The sequence below is a fragment of the Neolamprologus multifasciatus genome, chromosome 10 (genome assembly GCF_963576455.1).
Source record: "Neolamprologus multifasciatus chromosome 10, fNeoMul1.2, whole genome shotgun sequence".
In the NCBI taxonomy this organism is placed as follows: domain Eukaryota; kingdom Metazoa; phylum Chordata; class Actinopteri; order Cichliformes; family Cichlidae; genus Neolamprologus; species Neolamprologus multifasciatus.
Window position 1 is genome coordinate 27,437,165 of NC_140448.1, and position 19,101 is coordinate 27,456,265.

Here is a 19,101-nt window from a genome sequence, read left to right on the forward strand (position 1 = left end):
ACTGCATGTTTAGTCTGGTTCGTTTTCCAGGAGCCCGGCATACCGGAAAATATTCCTACGTCTTTGTCATGTGGTATCCCAGCATTTAATTACTTTCTTTCCTTTTCTTTGCCATAAGGAGAGTTTACACTGGATTGTTCACTTTGGGAGGTTTAGTTGAAATTTCCTAAGCCCAGTCTTCTGTCTTTCCTCAAAGACACCTCCTTCCTCCTCCTCCTTCCCGCCTCCCTCCCCTGCTTCTTTCTCAGCCCTCTCCCACATTCAGGAAACTCAGGCCAAGCCAAAAACCCTGGTCCCTGTTTCCGGGAATGTGTCCCACAAAGCCACAGTATAGTAAGTTGGCTCTGACGTGGGAGCCATTGTTAAGAGCCCAGGGCCCCCATTGTCCGAGGGAGGAACAGCAGCACAAACAAAACCCCCTCTTCTGGAACGAGTAGGGAGGGACGAGCTGAGGGAGCCTCAGCTATTAATAAATGAACTGCCACCTTCACGTCCAGCTCCAGTGGGGGATATGCTTATAAAATCCAAGAAAGTGGGAGTAAATGGAGCTTAGTGAGTTGTTTTATTGGCAAATTATTCTAAATTAGACATCAGCAAGTCTGTAGTTCCACTTAGGGATGGACTAAGTGGAACTACAGACTCATCGACAGTTGTTTTATCAAGTCAGAATTTTTAACCTACTTTAGAGACAGATCCCTGATAATCGGTACCAAGGTACCTCAAAAAGTCAACTCAGTAACGTGTTAGTATAATTATCCCCTCAAGATAATCAGATAATTGCATTAAAAATGCAAATAACTGGAGGTAAAAAAAAAATAAAAAATAATAATAATAATAGCAGGTAGCTAAAATGCAAATGAGCACCTTCATGTTATTGAAATGTAAAGTTAAAGTAATTATAACTAAACTTTTCATTATTGTTGGCCAGGCGAGCTATTCTGCTGAAGTGGAAAGACTCTTCTCCCCCCTCACACACACAATGGCTAAAAGATATAATGTCTTGTATGGATTTAGAAAAAATTAGATATACAGTTCGTGGGTCTAAAAATAAATTTTATAAACTATGGTCCCCCTTTCTGGACTTCTTTGAAAGGCCCACAACTACTGTTACTGAGTAGTCCAAGGAACCCACCCCCCTCTTGTTTTTTTTTCTTTTATGAGTCTGTTTGTTGTTTTTTGCTTTCTTTTTGTTTTTTGGTTTGTTTTTTGGTTTATTTGGGCAGCAGGCTGCCAATTATTTGTTGTTTTAAGGGTTAGGGTGGGAACAAGATCGAAATTTTGGAATATTCTGAAGCATTTTGTGTTATTGTATACATTGTATTGGAACCTTTGTCTAATAAAAAGACCTTTGAAAGAAAGAAAGAAAGTAATTATAACTACAGAGAATAGTAAAAAAAAATGTGATTCAGGCTTTAAACATGTTTATTTCTGCTCTGGTTGGGCTTTTTAACATTGGAGTCTATGAGGCATTGACTCACTTTTGAGCCAGCCTCATGTGGCTACTAGAGGAATTACAGATTTTGGCACGCTACTAGGATGAAGGGAAATGACTCGAGGTGGCTTTATTTTTGCCAAGATAATGAAACGCTGCACGTTTATTAATACAGATATCTGTTAGAAGGATCTTTACACGGTGGACAGAAACATTTAAACATCAATCAAAACATCTGCCCGACTCTGCTGCTCCCTGTGAAATAATTTAATGCATATTTTGAATATGCAGATACCCATAAAAGCTAAATTTCATCTCATATAATATCTCATATCTCATATAAGAATGAAAAAAGCAACATCAGGATTTCATTTGGAAGGACATTCGGAAAACAACTTCAGTTTTACTAACTGCAGCTAAACTTTGACTTTTAAGGTTTGATGTTTTGTCTCTTTAGGACTCCGAGTATTCTCAACAGGGAGCCCACAGACTGGAAGCCAAAGAATGAGAAACCCTCTCCTTCCCTCAAAAATGAGTTCGACCCTACAGGTAACAGACACAGATTTCTTTATTTTCTTGGATTTGTTGATCACTTTTTTCTCATTTGCTTCATTCATTTTCTGCAGAATTTTCACTTTGTGAATTCAATGTGAAGGTTTATCTGTAAATATCCGTCATAAAGGCTTGATGACGACGGATCGGTTCTTAGCTCGTAACGCAACTTTCTAATCTCAGCTTGCACCGATGTGCGGGTGCAGAAATGAATTGTTTTGCATCACTTGAATGTGCTGTGGTGTTAACTTCAAATTAAGTTTAAATATCTTTTTTGCTTTCAATAATTGGACAGACAAAAAAATCAGATCATAGCGAAGTCTTTGCTCGGGGAAATAGCACAATAGTACGTAGACAAAGAGTTCCAGCTTCATCAGTGATGCAGCTAGCTTTCTTTTCTACACTTGTACTATTGAAGTGTTATTTTTCTAAGCCTGAACTTTTGCATTCAATTTGCTTAAAACTTTAAAACAGATATTGTCCACTAGAGTATTTATCACAGAGGCTGGCGGGGGAGCGAATAGAGATGGTGTGGGTGTAGGCTGCCCTCAGAAAGAAGTTGTGAAGGTGGTTGCCTGGGTTGCCGGGTTGACATTAATCCTTTCTGCCCTTTTGTTCACCCTGGAGTCTTGAGGCTCCTCATGGAGTCCAAAAGACAACCAATTATCCACTCAACTCTCTCTGATGGTTCTTTGAAGTGGGAGTAACCAGACAGGCAGATTGCACTAAACTTCCTCAGTGGCTGCAGGAAGAACATCAAGTTTTCCTGATCTAGCAGATGTTCTTTGCAGATTTCATGTTGCTGGTGAGGTTGATTTGTAGGATTTTATTATAGACGCAGCTCGGTTTGCAAAAGGAGTCCCTGACCTCAGAGGACTGCAAAGATTGGTTAGATTAAAATGAGTACTACTAGCTGCTCCTGGCGTGAGCTGATGGGCATTTCTGTGCCATTTATGCGACATTTAGTTCAATGTCTAATCAGGGCGTCGCTTTCTTACCACTTAAAAAACAAAACGTGGGTAAGACCAATGGGTGAGATTTAAGGTCTAGTCTACCTCATGCACTCCACAAATCACTTACTTTTATTTAACATTAAAAACAAAGTAATCAGAGTAATATTTATTCTACTCTGTTTGTAGCAGCTCTCATTTAAATATATTTTTGATGCATATTTGGGACGATACAAGTTAGGTTTTATATAACTTATATCATTTTTTTTCACACATTACACAGATCTCATTGTGAAATTACATCACTGGATAATAAAATCATGGTCGGTCTAGCACTGTACCGTTTTACCTGATAACAAAGAAGTCTGTGCATCTTTCATGTTAACAGGAATGAGGAACGAGGGGGATCATAGAGGATAACCACACTGCAAGTGCAGCATTTTAGTTACAGGCATTAGGTTGTTGCATTCAACCATTAGATCAGGGCTGTCAAACATAAGGCCCAGGGGCCAGTAGAAGTCCAGCATAAACTCCAATCCGTTCACCTGAATGGCTTTAAAAAATGTGAAGGAGAATAAATTTTGGACTGTTAAATGTATTTTTATAAGTTTTACAGCTTTTCCTGCTGATAGAGACCGCTCCTGTGGCCATTCATACTACACCAACGTAAATAAGTACTGGCTCTACAGTATAAAAAATAAACTTTTATAGTTACAGTACAGTCTGGGCAATGAAACCAAAACATTTTCTGTAATTTTATACATTTTGTTCTTGGAGTTTAATTCCAGAGAGTCGTGCTCACAGATTTGTTTATTTACTACAACAACATTTCTTTATCATAGAGAAACACTGTACTGGTAGTGTTGAAATCGCACTTCCTCTTCTTATATTAGGAAGTGTCAGTGATTAAATGTGTAGTTAAACTCCTTTTTAGTGACAGTTTCACTTCTTCTGCCCACTTAAGATCAAAATGGAGATACATGTGACCCACGATGTGAAATGAGTTTAACGTCTCTGCTTTAGATAGGGAGTGAGTTTAACCCTTTCATGCATGAATTATAACAACCACAATCAGGGGTTTTTTTGCTTAATTATTTTTATTCATCTTTAGGCATGAAATAAGATTTTGGAACTTCATTTTTTTAAACTTGTACTTTTCAAAGGGTTTTTACACGTGAATGCACTTACTTACATATAAATTTGACAAATGAATAAATAATATACAGTGTGTGTTGTGTTTATGTGCAAGTATACAATCAACACTGACACAAATACAATAAAACAGCCTTTGAATAGCTGTCCACTGTAGTGACCACTATGCGTGAAAAGGTTAAAAAGATTATTATTGTTTATTATTTCTATCTGTGTGATTCCTCCTGTCAGGTTTAAGCACTGTGCTGGTGTGCCTTTGGCCCAGAATCGTGTGCTACTGTAGTTTTAAGCTTTAGAATCGGGTTTGAGGCCTATTTGCCTACACATATCTACACAGATATTGTTATCTGCAAAAAACAAACAAAAAAATTCATCCTAAGTGCTGAGGTTTGGTATATGTTTATATAAAGTTGAGTGACATCTGCAGAATAAAGATAACTTCTGAGGTAAGTGAAGGAAGATTTGATAGAGGACCTAAAACTGACCCTTGTGGAACACCATACTTTTTTTTAAAAGTATAGTTGTCATACAACTTCAGATCTAAATGTGTTCCAGGTTATTATTTTTAGATTATGTCTTCATGCAGAGCAAAGAACAATCAATACCATCACTATCACAGCTTTAAATAAAGATGTGGTCATGTATTTAAAATCTGTGTTAAAAAATCAGCTATTTCCAGACACAACAACAAATTTCCTCCAACAAGTTTTACTTTAGCAATATAAAGTTATAAGTACAGATGTTTTCTCTAATAATAAAACCAGGCCGTGATCTTAAAACAACAAATAGGCAACCAATAACTAAGCCAGTGTCAACCTTTATTTCTGCTGCTCTGTGGTATCTATTTTGATTTTCTCAACTATTTTAAACATTATTCCAGTGAACTCTCTCCAAGAGAGGAAAAATGAAGACCTTTTAGCAGTGAGTCTCAGCAAAGACGGCAGGAGACTGTTTAAGAAACTATTTTCATTTCAGTCTTGTAATTTGTCACTTCCTGTGTGAATGCTTTTTTTTTTCTCCCCCTCAGTACCGGATCGAGGTTTATAGTGCAAAAGAATGAGATTAAACTTCATATATTACTGCTCTCAGTAATTTTGTAATGTTGATATCAACCACATCCAGTAACAACAGCAGTGTGACGCTTTCATCTTTGTAACACAAACAAAATGCCTCAAAACAAAGTCGTCCACAGTTTCTTTTTGGTTTTTTTTTTACCGCTTTGGGTACCGTGTGTGTGTGTGTGTGTGTGTGTGTGTGTGTGTGTGTGTGTGTGTGTGTGTGTGTGTGTGTGTGTGTGTGTGTGTGTGTGTGTGTGTGTGTGTGTGTGTGTGTGTGTGTGCGTGCCAGGTCTGGTCCAGCGCTGTGTGATAATCCAGAGAGATGAAAATGGCTTTGGGCTGACAGTAAGTGGAGACAACCCTGTGTTTGTGCAGCTGGTCAAAGAAGGTAAGACTTTCTCTCTTTCTTACTTCTTACACACACACACACACACACACACACACACACACACACACACACACACACACACACACACACACACACTACATCTGACCCTCTCCTGTCTTTTGCATTATAGATGGAGCTGCAATGCGAGCTGGTGTGCAGACAGGAGATAGGATCATTAAGGTTAGCTTCCTCATTTATTTTCTTCTTGGGCAAATGAACCTTAATGAGTCTGAAATACAAGAGCACATTAGCACCAATGTTTCCTTTGTTTTAAAACTTTTCTTTTTATTTAGTTCCCCAAAATAAAGATTCAAATCCAGTTCTTATTTCTTTGGAAATCTGTATTTATTGTACACAATGGGATGGGTATCAGGCATGTTTTCAGAGTGGTACTTCTGCTCCAATGTAGTATCTGTACAGTAAACCTCACAGATAATGACAAAGGGATTAGGACTGTGTAGTAAGCTGAATGCAGGATGTTTTTGTCCTACTGTTTCTTGACTTTGGCACAAACATTTTCAATGTTTTCCCAAGGAGTCATTGATAGTGTGCAATTTAAAACGCGCCACAGATAGTTTAGTTAGGACTAAAAAAGGAGATGGATAGTTCCGTAAGCGGTGATGTGCATTTATTGGAATGATGGAGGCAGTAAGAGCAGTTGCAAAATGACCCAAAAGGAAAGAAAAATCAGGAACAGCATCACAAGGGAAGGTGTGATGGAGGTGGGTTGCACAAAGGCTTGCAGATGTGCAGCAATTGTTGGACAGGCTGCTGCCTTGTTCACTGAGGGTTGCCACAGTTTCTAGCTCCACATGCTTGATTTGGTGGATTTTTACACCAGATGCCCTTCATGATGCAACCCCAAAGGGATTTTTGTGTTCTCCAGGGGTTATTAGGAAAGATAAAGTAGCTTAAATGGCGCTCCCTACGTGATTTGCTAATTTGATGCGTATAAGGGTGTCAGTTGAGCCATTAGGTGAGGTGGGCTGGCATTTGGATCAGCTGAGCTGCTGGGTTTGTGGCTGAATTTCACTTTGTACCTTCCTGAACTGATGCTGTGGTCGATTTTCAAACAATAGACAAATGAGAGCTACGCAGAACAGTTTCATGCTTCATCACTCTTTTGCCTCTGCACAGCTGGGCAGTCACAATGTAATGTGGTAATGACTGGACTGATGACTTTAGAAAATTAAAAAGAATCTATAGGTTATTTGCACTGTAATAAAATATCAGAAAACCAACATGCAGTTCACAGTGTGACCTGTTCATGTTGTAAGTCCTGCTTTAGCTTTATCTCTATCCATTTTCTTCCATCCCAGCTGTTATGTGTTTTTACTTTTCTTAGAAATATTATAAAAACACGACAGCTCACATGCTTTCTCCAAACTTTCCCATCTGATTTTTTTACTGGTCTATCAAAATAAAGGCTATAAAAGGTACTATAAAAGCAACGGAATTAATAATAAAGTGATCAGCTAACCAAATGTTTTTCAGCCACTCCAGCTTTGTGTCACAAAGCTTCTTCCTTGTTATGAATGCATGCATACATTTCTTGTGGCTCTTTTTAAACATGTTCAGAAATAACAAATGAGCCACTAAAAGCACGGTGAAGTCAGTGAGATGGACTCATGTCCACGGATACTTTTGATGTTGTCATGGGGTTTGTTTAGAATAACAGAAAAACAGAATGATGCCACATAGAAACAGTGACTACCACCAATGAAATAAACAAAACAGTATAATTGTGGGTTTTAGGCTTTAAGGAACATATGTTGGTCAGTTGTAGAAATTCTTTGCTAACGCTTTTTGTCTTTGGACAGGTCAACGGGACCTTAGTTACACATTCAAACCACCTAGAGGTTGTAAAGTTGATAAGATGTGAGTATGCTCTAATTATTTACATCCTTAGTTTGCTGTATCACATCTGTTGTGTTGTTTGTGATTTACAAGGCTCATTAAGAAGATATAATTAAGTCAACATAAACATTAGTTGAGTTGTTTTAATCCTAAACTACATTTAAGCAAAAAGATCTTAAGTGACTTATCAGAAAGGATGAGATGTGTCAGCTAACATCGTATTATTATATATAGACTCACAGCCAAAACACTGCCTTTATAAGTTATTGCAGCATAAGTGCTACAGTTAGCAGTTCAAACAGCACATTATCTCATGACATAACATATAAGCATACTTGCTCTGCAGATTGCTTATTGTTCCTCTAACGGTCTGACACATTGGGTTGTCTAAGCTGGTTCTGATGGCTTTTATATTCTCCCCCTTCACCCTCCCTTCATTCCTTTCCCATGACTCCTCTCTGGCAGCGGGCTCCTATGTAGCCCTGACAGTGCTGGGGAGGCCTCCAGGGCTTCCTCAGATCTCCCTGGAAGAGGAGAAGGAAGGGAACAAGGAAGGAGGAGACACTCTCTCAGCACCCCACTCACCTGCACTGTCAGGTGGGGAGCAAGGCAGCTTCTTGACCAGCAGCACACCCTGTAGCCCTCAGGACAACACCACATCCTCCTTTCTGTCTGATGGGGTAAGAAAGAGGAGAATCCTGTTGTAAGCTGTATAAGCAGCGTCACATTTAAAGTGTGGATGAATGCAAAAGCGAGGATTTCTGCAAGTATGTCTAGGAGGGTGTATAAACTTCCATTAGCACAATAAGTGAACAACACTGTATATATTTTTGAGACATAAACACACACAGCAAAAACACTCAGCTGCTATTTTACTAATGAAATCACTGTTAACCTGTTATTGCAGGTGTCGTTGAAGGCGGGACTTTAGTAAACTGTATCAGATGATGGAAAAACCAAAGTACCGCTAGAGGAAAATTAGCTTTGTTCTGCAATAAAGTATCACCCAATATGGTCACTGTAAACATTTTATGGGCCTTGACAAGTGAACGTAATGTTCCAGCCGCTAGATCGATCCATCAGGCTTTAAAGTTGTTTTTAAGTGCACTTACTTACATTCTGAATGAGTAACTTGGCACAAATGATCCTCCAGAGGTTGTTCAGTTTAAATTATTACCAGAACAAAAATATGTAATGAAATAACACACGTGCTCAAAAAGATAATAAGAATAATGTAATTTGTTATTATTTAAAGTAATTATAATAGACGGTGAATTAAAAAAAAAAAAATTGAATGAAGGAGCTTTATACTCAGATTAATGCCTCCTTCTGCTACAGCGGTGAAGTGAAACCTCAGTCCTCTGACACAATGTTATTTTTAACTGTGACAGGGTTCGTGATAAGCTTATCTGGCTGGTACAACCCATGCAGCTCATTATTTTTAATTAGCCTCATCGTTCCGGTCCATTTCAATCAACTTTTTACTGAAACTGCTGCAGGATGTCATCAGTGTGTCCGCCGTGTAACATCGAACAAGTCAAACTTTTTCTGCAACGTGCATATGATTTAGGGATTGTTGAAACTCTGGACTTTCGGCTTTCAATTTGGAAGTTATTTACTCAAATGCTCAAACTTTGACAGGATTACGTGCTCGATTATTATGTTTAAGTCACATTTTCCCCTGTCAGATTTTGTCTAGTTCAATTTAAATATAAGTAATGTCATCTTAGTCATACTTCTGGTTAATAAAACCAAATGAAATGGTTCAATTTTCCTTATAAAAGACCAGTATGTAACCAACCATTGCACTTAAGATTTCCCTTAGAAGGCTGTAATGTAAATAAAACACCTTTAACTTTCCATTAATTCTATGACATTGGGTCTTTCTGAACTGAGAGCAATCTGTGAATTCTTCTAAATGTTTCCAAGCATCAACTTTCCATCATCCTACTGTCAGAAGGTTGTGGTCGTAAAATCCATCCACATCTAAAAAACTCTGGAAAAATTATCAAATAATTTTGCAACCATGATATTCCATGACTAGTTGGAGGTCCAAGGTCACTAGATGATCTTTAGTTTGTATGATCGTAATCATTTGTAACTGATAACAGTCTGAATGAATTCATGCATACAGGTCCATAAGTATGTGGACAATGACATGTTTCCTGCAGTTTTGCCCTTGTATACCACCACACTGACTTTTCAATCAAATTATCAAAATGTGATTGAAGTGCAAATTTCCAGCTTTAACCCATGGACATCACAAAATGCTGTGTGTCCTCCTCAGTGCTACTCTGGTGGGTCTTTATTGCAGCCACCTTCAGTTTCTGCTTGTTTGTGGGTCTCTGTGTCTTCAGTTTTCTGCACGGTCTGTTGGGTTGAGGGCATGTGACTAACTTGGCCTTTGAAGAATATCCCTTTCTTTGCTTGAGAAACTCTTGGATTGCATTAGCAGTTTGCGTTGGCTCATTATCCATTTAAAATGTGAAGTTCTGTCCAATCAGTTTTGTAGCATTTGGCTGGATTTGAGCAGAGAGTACAGCAGCATACACAGCAGAATTCATCCTGCTGCTTCTATCAGATGTCACATCATCAAGAAACACTAGCAGTCTGGTTTCAATGGCAGCCATACGTGCCCATGCCATAACGCCGCCTCCACCGTGTTTCACTGTTAATGTGATATACTTTAGATCTCTTTCTCCATGCTCTTCTCTTCCCATCGTTCTGGGTTATCTTGCTTTTGTTTGTCCCAATATTTTTTTTCCAGATCTGTGCAGGCTATTTGAAATGTTCTCTGGAAAAGTCTAATCTGGCCTTCCTGTTCTTGAGTATAAACAGCGGATTGCACTTTGTTATAAGCCCTGCGTGTTTACACTCATTAAGCCATCTCTTGATTGTAGACTTTAACAATGATGTGTCTGCCTCCTCCTCAGAGTGTTCTGGACTTGGTTAGACGTGCTGGGATTTTTCTTTCTGTTGCTGCTGCCAGTACATTCCTTCTTTTTAAGATTGTACCAGAATGCTGATCTGGCAGGTTTTCTGTCTCTTTGATAGGTTTGTTTTGGGTTTTCAGCCTCCTTTGCTTGCATCGGCATCTTCCACCAAGCAGCTGTAAAATGCAAGTTCAGCTTAATTTGTCACTGAATAAAAGAACATGAAACTGCTTGTCAATCAGTTGTCCAATTGCTTCTGAGCCTCTGAAAATGGGGGACTGTGTATAAAAATGGCTGTAATTTCTAAACAGTTAATGCAATACATTTGTCAAAACCCCTCAAATTTATCACTGAATGTTTGAACTTTAATCATGTCTTGATTGTTTGATTTTTTTTTAAATCTCCTGAGGTGGTGTGGAGAGGCAAAATTAAACAAACAAAAAACAAAAGGTGTTGTCATGATCCAAAATAGGAATATATATACATGTATGTATATGTTTGTCTGAATTTCAGGAAGCAGCCACGGCTTCCTGGAATGGTGAGATTGAGGATGGAGACGGTGGGTCTCCTCCGAAGGAACAGACCTCACCCACACCGTGTGACAATGGCCCCCTGATCAATAACAACTCAGTGAGTACACCGACATATGGGAGCATTTAATAAGGTGCCAGTTGGTAATGACGGTGTAAGCTGGTCATGTATGAGTCGATAAACAGATGTCAGAAGTGTTCTGGGTTCAGCTTTTGAACTTTTAATAATTTTTTACTTTTTTCAGTTTTATTCTGTCATTACTTTAAATGTTAAAGCTGATAAAATATGATAAAAGTTAGTTGATAAACTTGAGTGAACATTAAGATTTTATATATTATAAGAGCCCTCTTTTCTTGGCTGTAAAGTTAAATCAACACTTCAGGTATTTTCTGACCATTTATAGATTAAAAAATAAATAAAATTTAAAGTCACACTTTTCATTTTTACCTCTGAGTTTTTGAGCTGCTGCTGCTGAGCAAGGATTTTTGTTAATAATCTATTGTAGCAGTAACCACCATCTAATGCTTACACAGACTGTTTGTAATAACAGTCTTTTTATCACAGCTTCTAAAAATAGGAATTAAGTAGTGCTTTCCACTCTCAGGAATTTCCCAGTATTCAGCACCAGACTAAACAATCAATTTGGTTTAAGTGTTTTGTGTGTCGTGTGTGTTAATGTGCATGCATCTGTGTCTGCATTAGGTTCACAGCAGCCCCCTCTTTGACACTGTGGGCTACAGAGGGACTCCCTGTCAGAGCCCAGACATTAGTCGGCGGGATGGCCTCAACATCTGCACATCGCCAGAGGCTGAGGATGCCGCTGACGCAGTAAGATGCACACGCAAATTTGATTTGGTGTAAATTTGACATTAAACGTTTAATTTCACAAATGGCCATATTTACGATAAGCGGAAGCGAATGGATGGATATTATATTATATGTTAGATGATTCCAATAATGTGTTAAAAAAGGCACCAAGAGCATAAACATGGCTGTGAGTTTCAGTAAGAAAGCTAGCTAGCTAAAGTAGCTTTCTGCTACCAGCATCTTTGTTAGCATACCTTTCAATCAAAGCAGCCATGCCCAAACTTGAAGCAAAATCTAAACCAGTGATTTAAAGGAGTCACCCAGCATACGGTTGATACACAAGGGACAGCTCTTCATTGTGACCAGATTGCTTTTCCACCCATCTATAGTCATGTTTTTAATGCTATTAAGTTTGCCCTATTAACACTTGACTGACTTGCTTTAGGAGGCAACCACAAATGCAGGTTATTTCTACGTGAGCTTTATTTCAGCCTCAGGGGTTGCTGCTTCCAGAGACCCAGTGAAATGACTCTACTGAAGTGTATTTACCCTAAGAAGCGCTACTTTGATCTCTGTCTCCACCAGCTGAAGTTCTAGATGTTGTTACGGATTCAAATATTGGGAATGGATACAAGAGGAAAACCAAAATAACAACACTGGTCCGGCCGGGTCAAGTCAAACGATGATTTAATGAACACACGCGTGGGAGATGGACACCATACAGCAGACAGCATCAGATCTCAAAATGGTGGAGCCTTGATCAAACTTTTATAGCCTCTAGTGGCCCCCACCTAATCATAAAAGCCTAAACATTCACATTCTTTCTCTCACACAGCGCCTAAGCTACAACCTTGGCTCCCTGTTTATCTGCTCCTGCTAAGATGGGGCAGTATACTCTGTTCTCTTCTAATCAGACAAATAAGACGATGACTTTCTGTGAACAATATTTCTTATAACTCAGCAGTATAATGCATCATAAAACAATATCATTCATTCACAATAAATCAACAGTCTAATGTAATGCAAATCAGTTTACCAAATGTAATAGTTATCACCCTCTTCTAATTCAGGAGCATAATGCAAACTAAAACTACATAATAATTCACAATCTTTAATTAGGGGTCTAACATGGCATAAAATAATATTATAATCTGACAATTCCCCCTGATGAGCTCTTTAGACTTAAAGAGCTCACTTACACCCTCCAATCCAGTGTTACCGGGTTCATTTCTCCTTACTCCTTAGGCCCTTTGTCCCCCTGTTGGGTGAACCATATGTGAGATGACCTCTGTGTTTGCGCAGTTCAGATGCAAGAAAAACTTTTATTACAACAACAACAGTAGATACAGATGATACTCCCATCACTCCCCAGTTCTCCCACAGCTTTATTTCGGTGCTACCTTATACCCTCCAAACGTACTCGGACTAGAACCTCTGTCCGAGGAGCTTTTAACCTTTATTTTATTGCTGTAGGCACCAATGTCTTCCAGTCGGGTGATCCTCGGCTCTTGTTTCCTTCAACATCAGGGGTTAGACAACCCTTCAGTCGTTGCACAGATCAGGGGATTATTCTGCCCCGATTTCAAACAATGATCTGTGTATTCTGGGATCACAGCTGTGTTCCCCAGGAAAAGGAACAGAAAGGTGTTCTCCTTATGACCAACAGCCTCTCGAACGTCGTTGGTGTGGTGTTCCTGGATTTCCGTCAACCCCTTCATGGTTATTGCTGTGTTTATGGGATCCATCCTTTTGAGGTGACTAACTGGAGCCCAAAATGCCATGACACTTGAACCCAGTTGATGTTTCAGCAGTCACCGTGTCTGTCTCTGCTGCCAAGGATCCTCGTATATCTGTGACCTCGTCTGGTGTCTGTTCCTTTCTCTGTAAGAGACAGAAAACCAAAACACCTCTCTTCCTAGCTCTAATCTAATGTTGCTGTCTACTGATCTTTTGGTGATTCAGAATTGGTTTAGAACATTCAGAATGTCCCAAGGACTTATCCTAATTTAGTGTATGTGTGTGTAAGCGTGTTTGCATTTAGCCCGCTGCACTCAAGGCATTTCCTACACTTTATCAGTCCGGACTATCGCCGAACGAAGCTTATGACCTTCAAAAAACCGAGTGCCAACTCATTATAAGCACATTTGCAAGATATGTATAAAAATGATTAAAACCACTCATTCTAATAAAAGACATAAAAACAAATTAGCCATTTCTAATTCTAACATGTGTCCATTCAATGAAGCTAGAAAATTAAAAGAAAAGGTTAGTGACCTCATATCTTAGAAAGTATCAGACTTTCTCCTGTCCAGTGTCGTTGCTCCAGTCTTGTTATTCTGTGTTAGGGAATGAAATCAATTTAATTGTCATGTTAGATCTGTTCAACACCTGGCTCCGCCCAGAGCCTGCGTCTTCACAATCGTCTACAAACAAAACCTGTATTATTATGAACTTCACTTCAATATGAACTTGTTGACTACTTTTGACACCTGTAGATAGAAGATTAACATGGGGTTATAACAATCACTGTAATACAAATGTTAATATGTCAATAGCTTCAATAAATGTTCAATGCAATGCTCGTTATATGATTCTGATGTAGCAATAATGCTGATGCTAAAATAACAGTAAAACACACCCTTTTTTATCCCTTACTGACCACCGCAGGGGCCTCTATGTTTTAATTCAGCCATGAAGCTCACCTGATTCATCACTGAGCCCCACCGGCACTGGCATCTGACAGGGTGGTGCTGCATATTCTTCCTTTAATGTCACTATTTTCAATCTGTTAATTAGAGTGCTTAAACATGAAGTAGACTACGTCCACAACAAGTCAATACAACTGTGAATGTGGCCAATTATCAATCTATTTACCAATCAATAGCAAAAAATAGCTTTTATTTTATGCATGCTTTTAGTCAACCACTCACCCACAGGATCTCCAATCCCAGAAAATTCCTTCTCCTCATTTAATGAGTCTGTCCTCCTTCCATGCCCTGGTAACTGGTCCATCCAGAGCTGTATCATTATGAAATATACATACAACAAGCCAAACCACACCTTGGTCACACCAACCCTTTTCCGCCCTGAAGATGTCCAACGCCATCTTAGTCTGGACTGTCAAAGGTGATTTTAACGCTGATTGTTCCGACAATCCATTTATAACATTTCCTGGTCAGATTAGCCAATCCCTGCACTGGAATAAACATAATCAACATGATCAACATTTTTCCTGCGTGTTTTTTCACCATCTTATTGATTCCAATGCTCCATCCTTATGTGGTTTGCTGCATTATGTTTATCTAGAACTCCACTCTGTCTCTAAATGTTTGAAGAATTTTTCATGTTTGGGGTCAAGTTTTAAGAATTTGACCATACGTGAAATTAATGGTGTTATTGTAACATGGTAGACTAGTGTGCCTGTGTTAATTCAGCTCCATATTATTGTGTGAAGTTGCACTGGGTTGGGAGTGGTTTTTTGTGTGTGTGTCACATTTTTGGTTAGCCAATGGCTGGAATTCGGTTTGACTAATTACAGGCAGGTGTACTTGATTGCACTGATACACTGGTCTACTTATAGCCCACACTACAAACACTGCTGTGTCATTTTGTCTCTCTGTGCATGTATGTAATGTGATAATCTGATATGTTTGGGATGCATGGGTTTTGCGCTATGAATTTTATACTGAAGGTGTCATTTTGTCTCTCTGTGCAGGCCAGGGCCTATTATATGCCACAGCCTAAAGGCAGCATAGTTGCACAGGTTGGAGTGATCACTGGCTATATGCTTGCAGGGTGGTGGGTCTCCAAGGACAACTTCTACCCCTGTTAAAGGCAACATGTGGAGTGCAACTGGCCGTGTGGCATAGCTGGCTCTGACCTTGGGACTGTGTGTTTTTATTTGATTCATGAATGGGACACTGGACTGTTTTATCTTTTATCTCTTAATATTTTTTGTCACTAAATTATCTTTTAGAATTTTATTGACTGTCATCGTTTTGCCCACGACTGAGACGGTTGGTCAGACCTAAAATCTTTCTTTGGGTGTGTTACATTATCACCCCCATCGGGGCTTACCTTTCCCACTTCTGATGATATTCCTCCCTATTCTTTGCAAGTACCCGCTTTTGGTGGCGAGAAACTGTTGGTGTGGTCAAGTGGGCGCTGTAAAAACAAAAGCTCAGGACAGAACAGTTATCAGTCACGTACTTCATACAAAATTAGCATATATTGAATTTCATATTGATCCTCTGAGTGTAATGGTACATTTTAATTTTTCTTTATTTTGCTCTTATTCTTGTGCAGCACCACATGCCCCTGTCTGTCGGTTCTATCTTACTTTTCTAAATTATTGACTATTTCAATGGAGAACCTAAATGACGTGGACCAGTGTTTGTCATTACATATCTATATTTTGAATGTGACAAGTCTATCATTCCCCTGTTATTCATAGACATCAGTAGAGTTTTTTGACTTTTTCTATCTAAATTAATTGGCTTTTTTTTTTTTTACAGTGGCCTGCTATGGTTAATAATAACATGTTCAGTCTTGAGTGAAATCAAAGCTTCTCTTCACTTTAGCATTTAACATTCCCAACAATATAATGTGCTGCATTAATCGAAACACAGCTAATAAAACCCAATTTTCTTAATGGAAACATCAGTAGCTCAAAATTAGCAACCAAAGGGTTAAGTCTGCAGTTCACACTCATGTGACGCTGCAGCCTCCCCCCTTAGCCTCTGTCCTCCTACTCCTGCAAAAACAAAACAAAGCGAGACAAAACATCCACCCTTCTTTTACAGGCGAGGTGAATTGTTTGTAGACATGTACTAATCCTAAAGTCGGTATCGTTTTTGTCTCAGTGTCAGGTCAGTTTAAACTTTTAGTCGTCAGTCCATCACAGTCCAGTCACATGCATACATTCACACACATTCATACCAGATATTGCTGATAATGGAGTCTCACACGCAACCTAATCAAGCCTCCATCACCAGCAAGATGACGTCATCATTTTAAAGGAAAACAGTTCCTTGTTTTTTTGGTTTTTTTGGACTGGATTGACTCGCTGCAATCCTTTTAGGTTCAGGACTTCTCATGTGATCAATGTCCCATATAAGTGAATTTCTCCAGAGCCCATTATAATTATGGAGAAAAATACTTTGCGACTGTTTCTAGTAATCATGTTTTATAGCGCTTTAAAGTTCAATCTCTCCGGCCTGGATTAAAGAGCTGATTTGTTAAATCAGGAACTCACAAAATACCAAAATATCACCACCGGTGGATCACTCCTCTCAGATGTTCTTATTTCAGTGCACTGTAACAAAAGCAAAGACAAACGTAACCAATAAAATACTCATATAATAACAAATACTGGGGCCCATTGGAAACATGTCCAAACATAAAACCATCTTTCTCTCTCTTAGAGAAAGAAAACAATCCAAACCTCACTGATAAAATCAACCTAGTGTTAAGCAAAACCCAAAATCAACCAAAACTTCACCAGAAAGTTTTTCTCTGTCCAGGGACAATATTGTGTAAGCATACAGGTACCGTAACTTCTTTTGCACTGACAAAAAACATGTTGGACTTATTTAATTCAATAGTGGACACTGGTTGCACACAAATGTTTTGCTGTGATAGAAACTTAAACAACTGAGTTAAATCAACACAACCTTTTCATATTCAGTAAACCTGTGCATTTTGAGTTCAGATTACACGATTAAAACATGTTCAGATGGAGTAAGTTAAGCTCCTGGAATATTTTAATTCTTCACAATTCTGTCATTTTATTTCAACACTATTCAATAACTTTTATCCAAATTCTACTTGGTCCCTTAAATACTACATGTTGTCTTCATATTGCCTACGGTTCAACAAAGTCTAAATTCTGGTTACCATAAAAAGTGAATGGGTCTACAACAACTACCATCCTCCTATCTTTATCCTAATTGCACGAGGGCTGGGAAATAACTCTAAAGTGATAGGTTACGAGGCAGGGTGCACCCCGAACAGGTCACCAGTTTATCACCTAGAAACAAACAACCATTTACACTTACATTCACGGATAATTTAAAATCATCAATTAACCTAGCTCTAACAGCTGCATGACTTTTCACTGTGGCAGGAAACCAGAATACCCAGAGAGAAACCACTGCAAACTAACCAGACTGTGGACTTGCACCCAGGACCTTCTTACTGTGGAGCAACAGCACTCACCAGCATGCCAACAATGTAGGAAATACAGGGAAGCTATGATTTCCTGTTGAATTTTTGTACAAATCTTTAAAGCCTGAGGCAATTGTGTTAAATACACGTGGGATGCTTACGTAAATCCAAGGGCTGGCCCCCTTTTCTTCTTTTTATTTTATATTTTATTATTGTTATTATTTTTATTTTATTTTTTTTTTTTCAGTGTGTTCCTCCTTCAATTAAATCTCAATCACAAAAATGTGGCGCTCCGAAGTAAGGCCCACACCATTAATTCACCATTTTCACTCTGTACCACTGCTCCTTATCAGGCTGTGTGAAGCACAGTAAACAATTCAGTCGAGGCCTTGAGCCATAAACAGACATCACTCACAGACATTGTTTTCATAACCAAACTGCTCTAGACCCTGTCCCCTAAATCTGCACAAATGCCCTCTGGGTGACATGAAATGCATTTAACCAATTAACAATCAATGGCTTCTTGTTGTTGTAACAAATTCTGTATTTGGACGTTTGTGTGCAGCATTTTGCGTATCAGCATAGCATTTGTTAGTAAAGCATTCTTCATTGCAGCAGCGTGTGTGTATCACTCTTCATTGCACAAACATGTGTGTGTGTGTGTGTGTGTGTGTGTGTGTGTGTCATTTCTCAGTCAATCAACGAGTGCATATGTGTTCATATGTGTGTTTCTCTTAATTCTGAGTCAGTGTGTGTAGATGTGTGTGTTTGTGTGTGTGTGTTTGTGTTCATCACTTTCCTGTTCTGGTATTCTGGGTAAACCATGGCCTGAAGCGTACCCTGGGGTCCTGCTCTCCCCCTTTTCAGTCCGTTTGCGTCCATTGGTGCTGCTGCCCAAAGTTCTCTCCATACTGGTTCTGGCCCCAATTGAGGCAGTCCTTTTCTCCAGTGTCCTGCATCTTCTCCTTGTCCAGCTCCTCCTTAACTTGACCCTTTTTGCTTCTGTAGCTCCTTCAGGGTTTGCTCCAGGTGTTGGAGCTTCTCGTCAGGTTTGACAACCTCCTGCTCCAGCAAGCTCCGGCCTGATTTTAAGTCCTGTATCTGGGACTCCAAGCCTGACTGATGGGTTCGATTAGCAGCCAGCTCCTCCTGAGGCATGCTCAGTTTCTGCTCTGATGTCTTGAGCTCTCACTGAGGGCAGAAACCTCACAATCTTTTCCGTACACGTCAGATTGAAGTTTATTGATGTTTTCCTTGCTTTGCTCCACGGCCTTCT

At 39.1% G+C, this 19,101-nt stretch overlaps 1 protein-coding gene and 1 long non-coding RNA gene across 2 annotated transcripts in view; both read left to right on the forward strand.

The window, feature by feature from the left end:
• Positions 1-19,101, forward strand: part of arhgef12b (Rho guanine nucleotide exchange factor (GEF) 12b) — a 57,838-nt gene that overhangs the window by 12,930 nt on the left and 25,807 nt on the right. Inside the window, exons 2-8 of the mRNA XM_085174302.1 lie at positions 1,890-1,981; positions 5,434-5,532; positions 5,663-5,712; positions 7,353-7,410; positions 7,855-8,069; positions 10,836-10,952; positions 11,556-11,681. Coding sequence (XP_085030428.1) covers positions 1,890-1,981; positions 5,434-5,532; positions 5,663-5,712; positions 7,353-7,410; positions 7,855-8,069; positions 10,836-10,952; positions 11,556-11,681 — 757 coding nt within the window. The remainder of the gene's footprint in view (positions 1-1,889; positions 1,982-5,433; positions 5,533-5,662; positions 5,713-7,352; positions 7,411-7,854; positions 8,070-10,835; positions 10,953-11,555; positions 11,682-19,101) is intronic.
• LOC146510419 (uncharacterized) lies at positions 11,688-18,355 on the forward strand. Its single transcript, XR_014876406.1, has 2 exons — positions 11,688-15,260; positions 15,352-18,355. It is a non-coding gene; the product is annotated as an uncharacterized LOC146510419 (long non-coding RNA).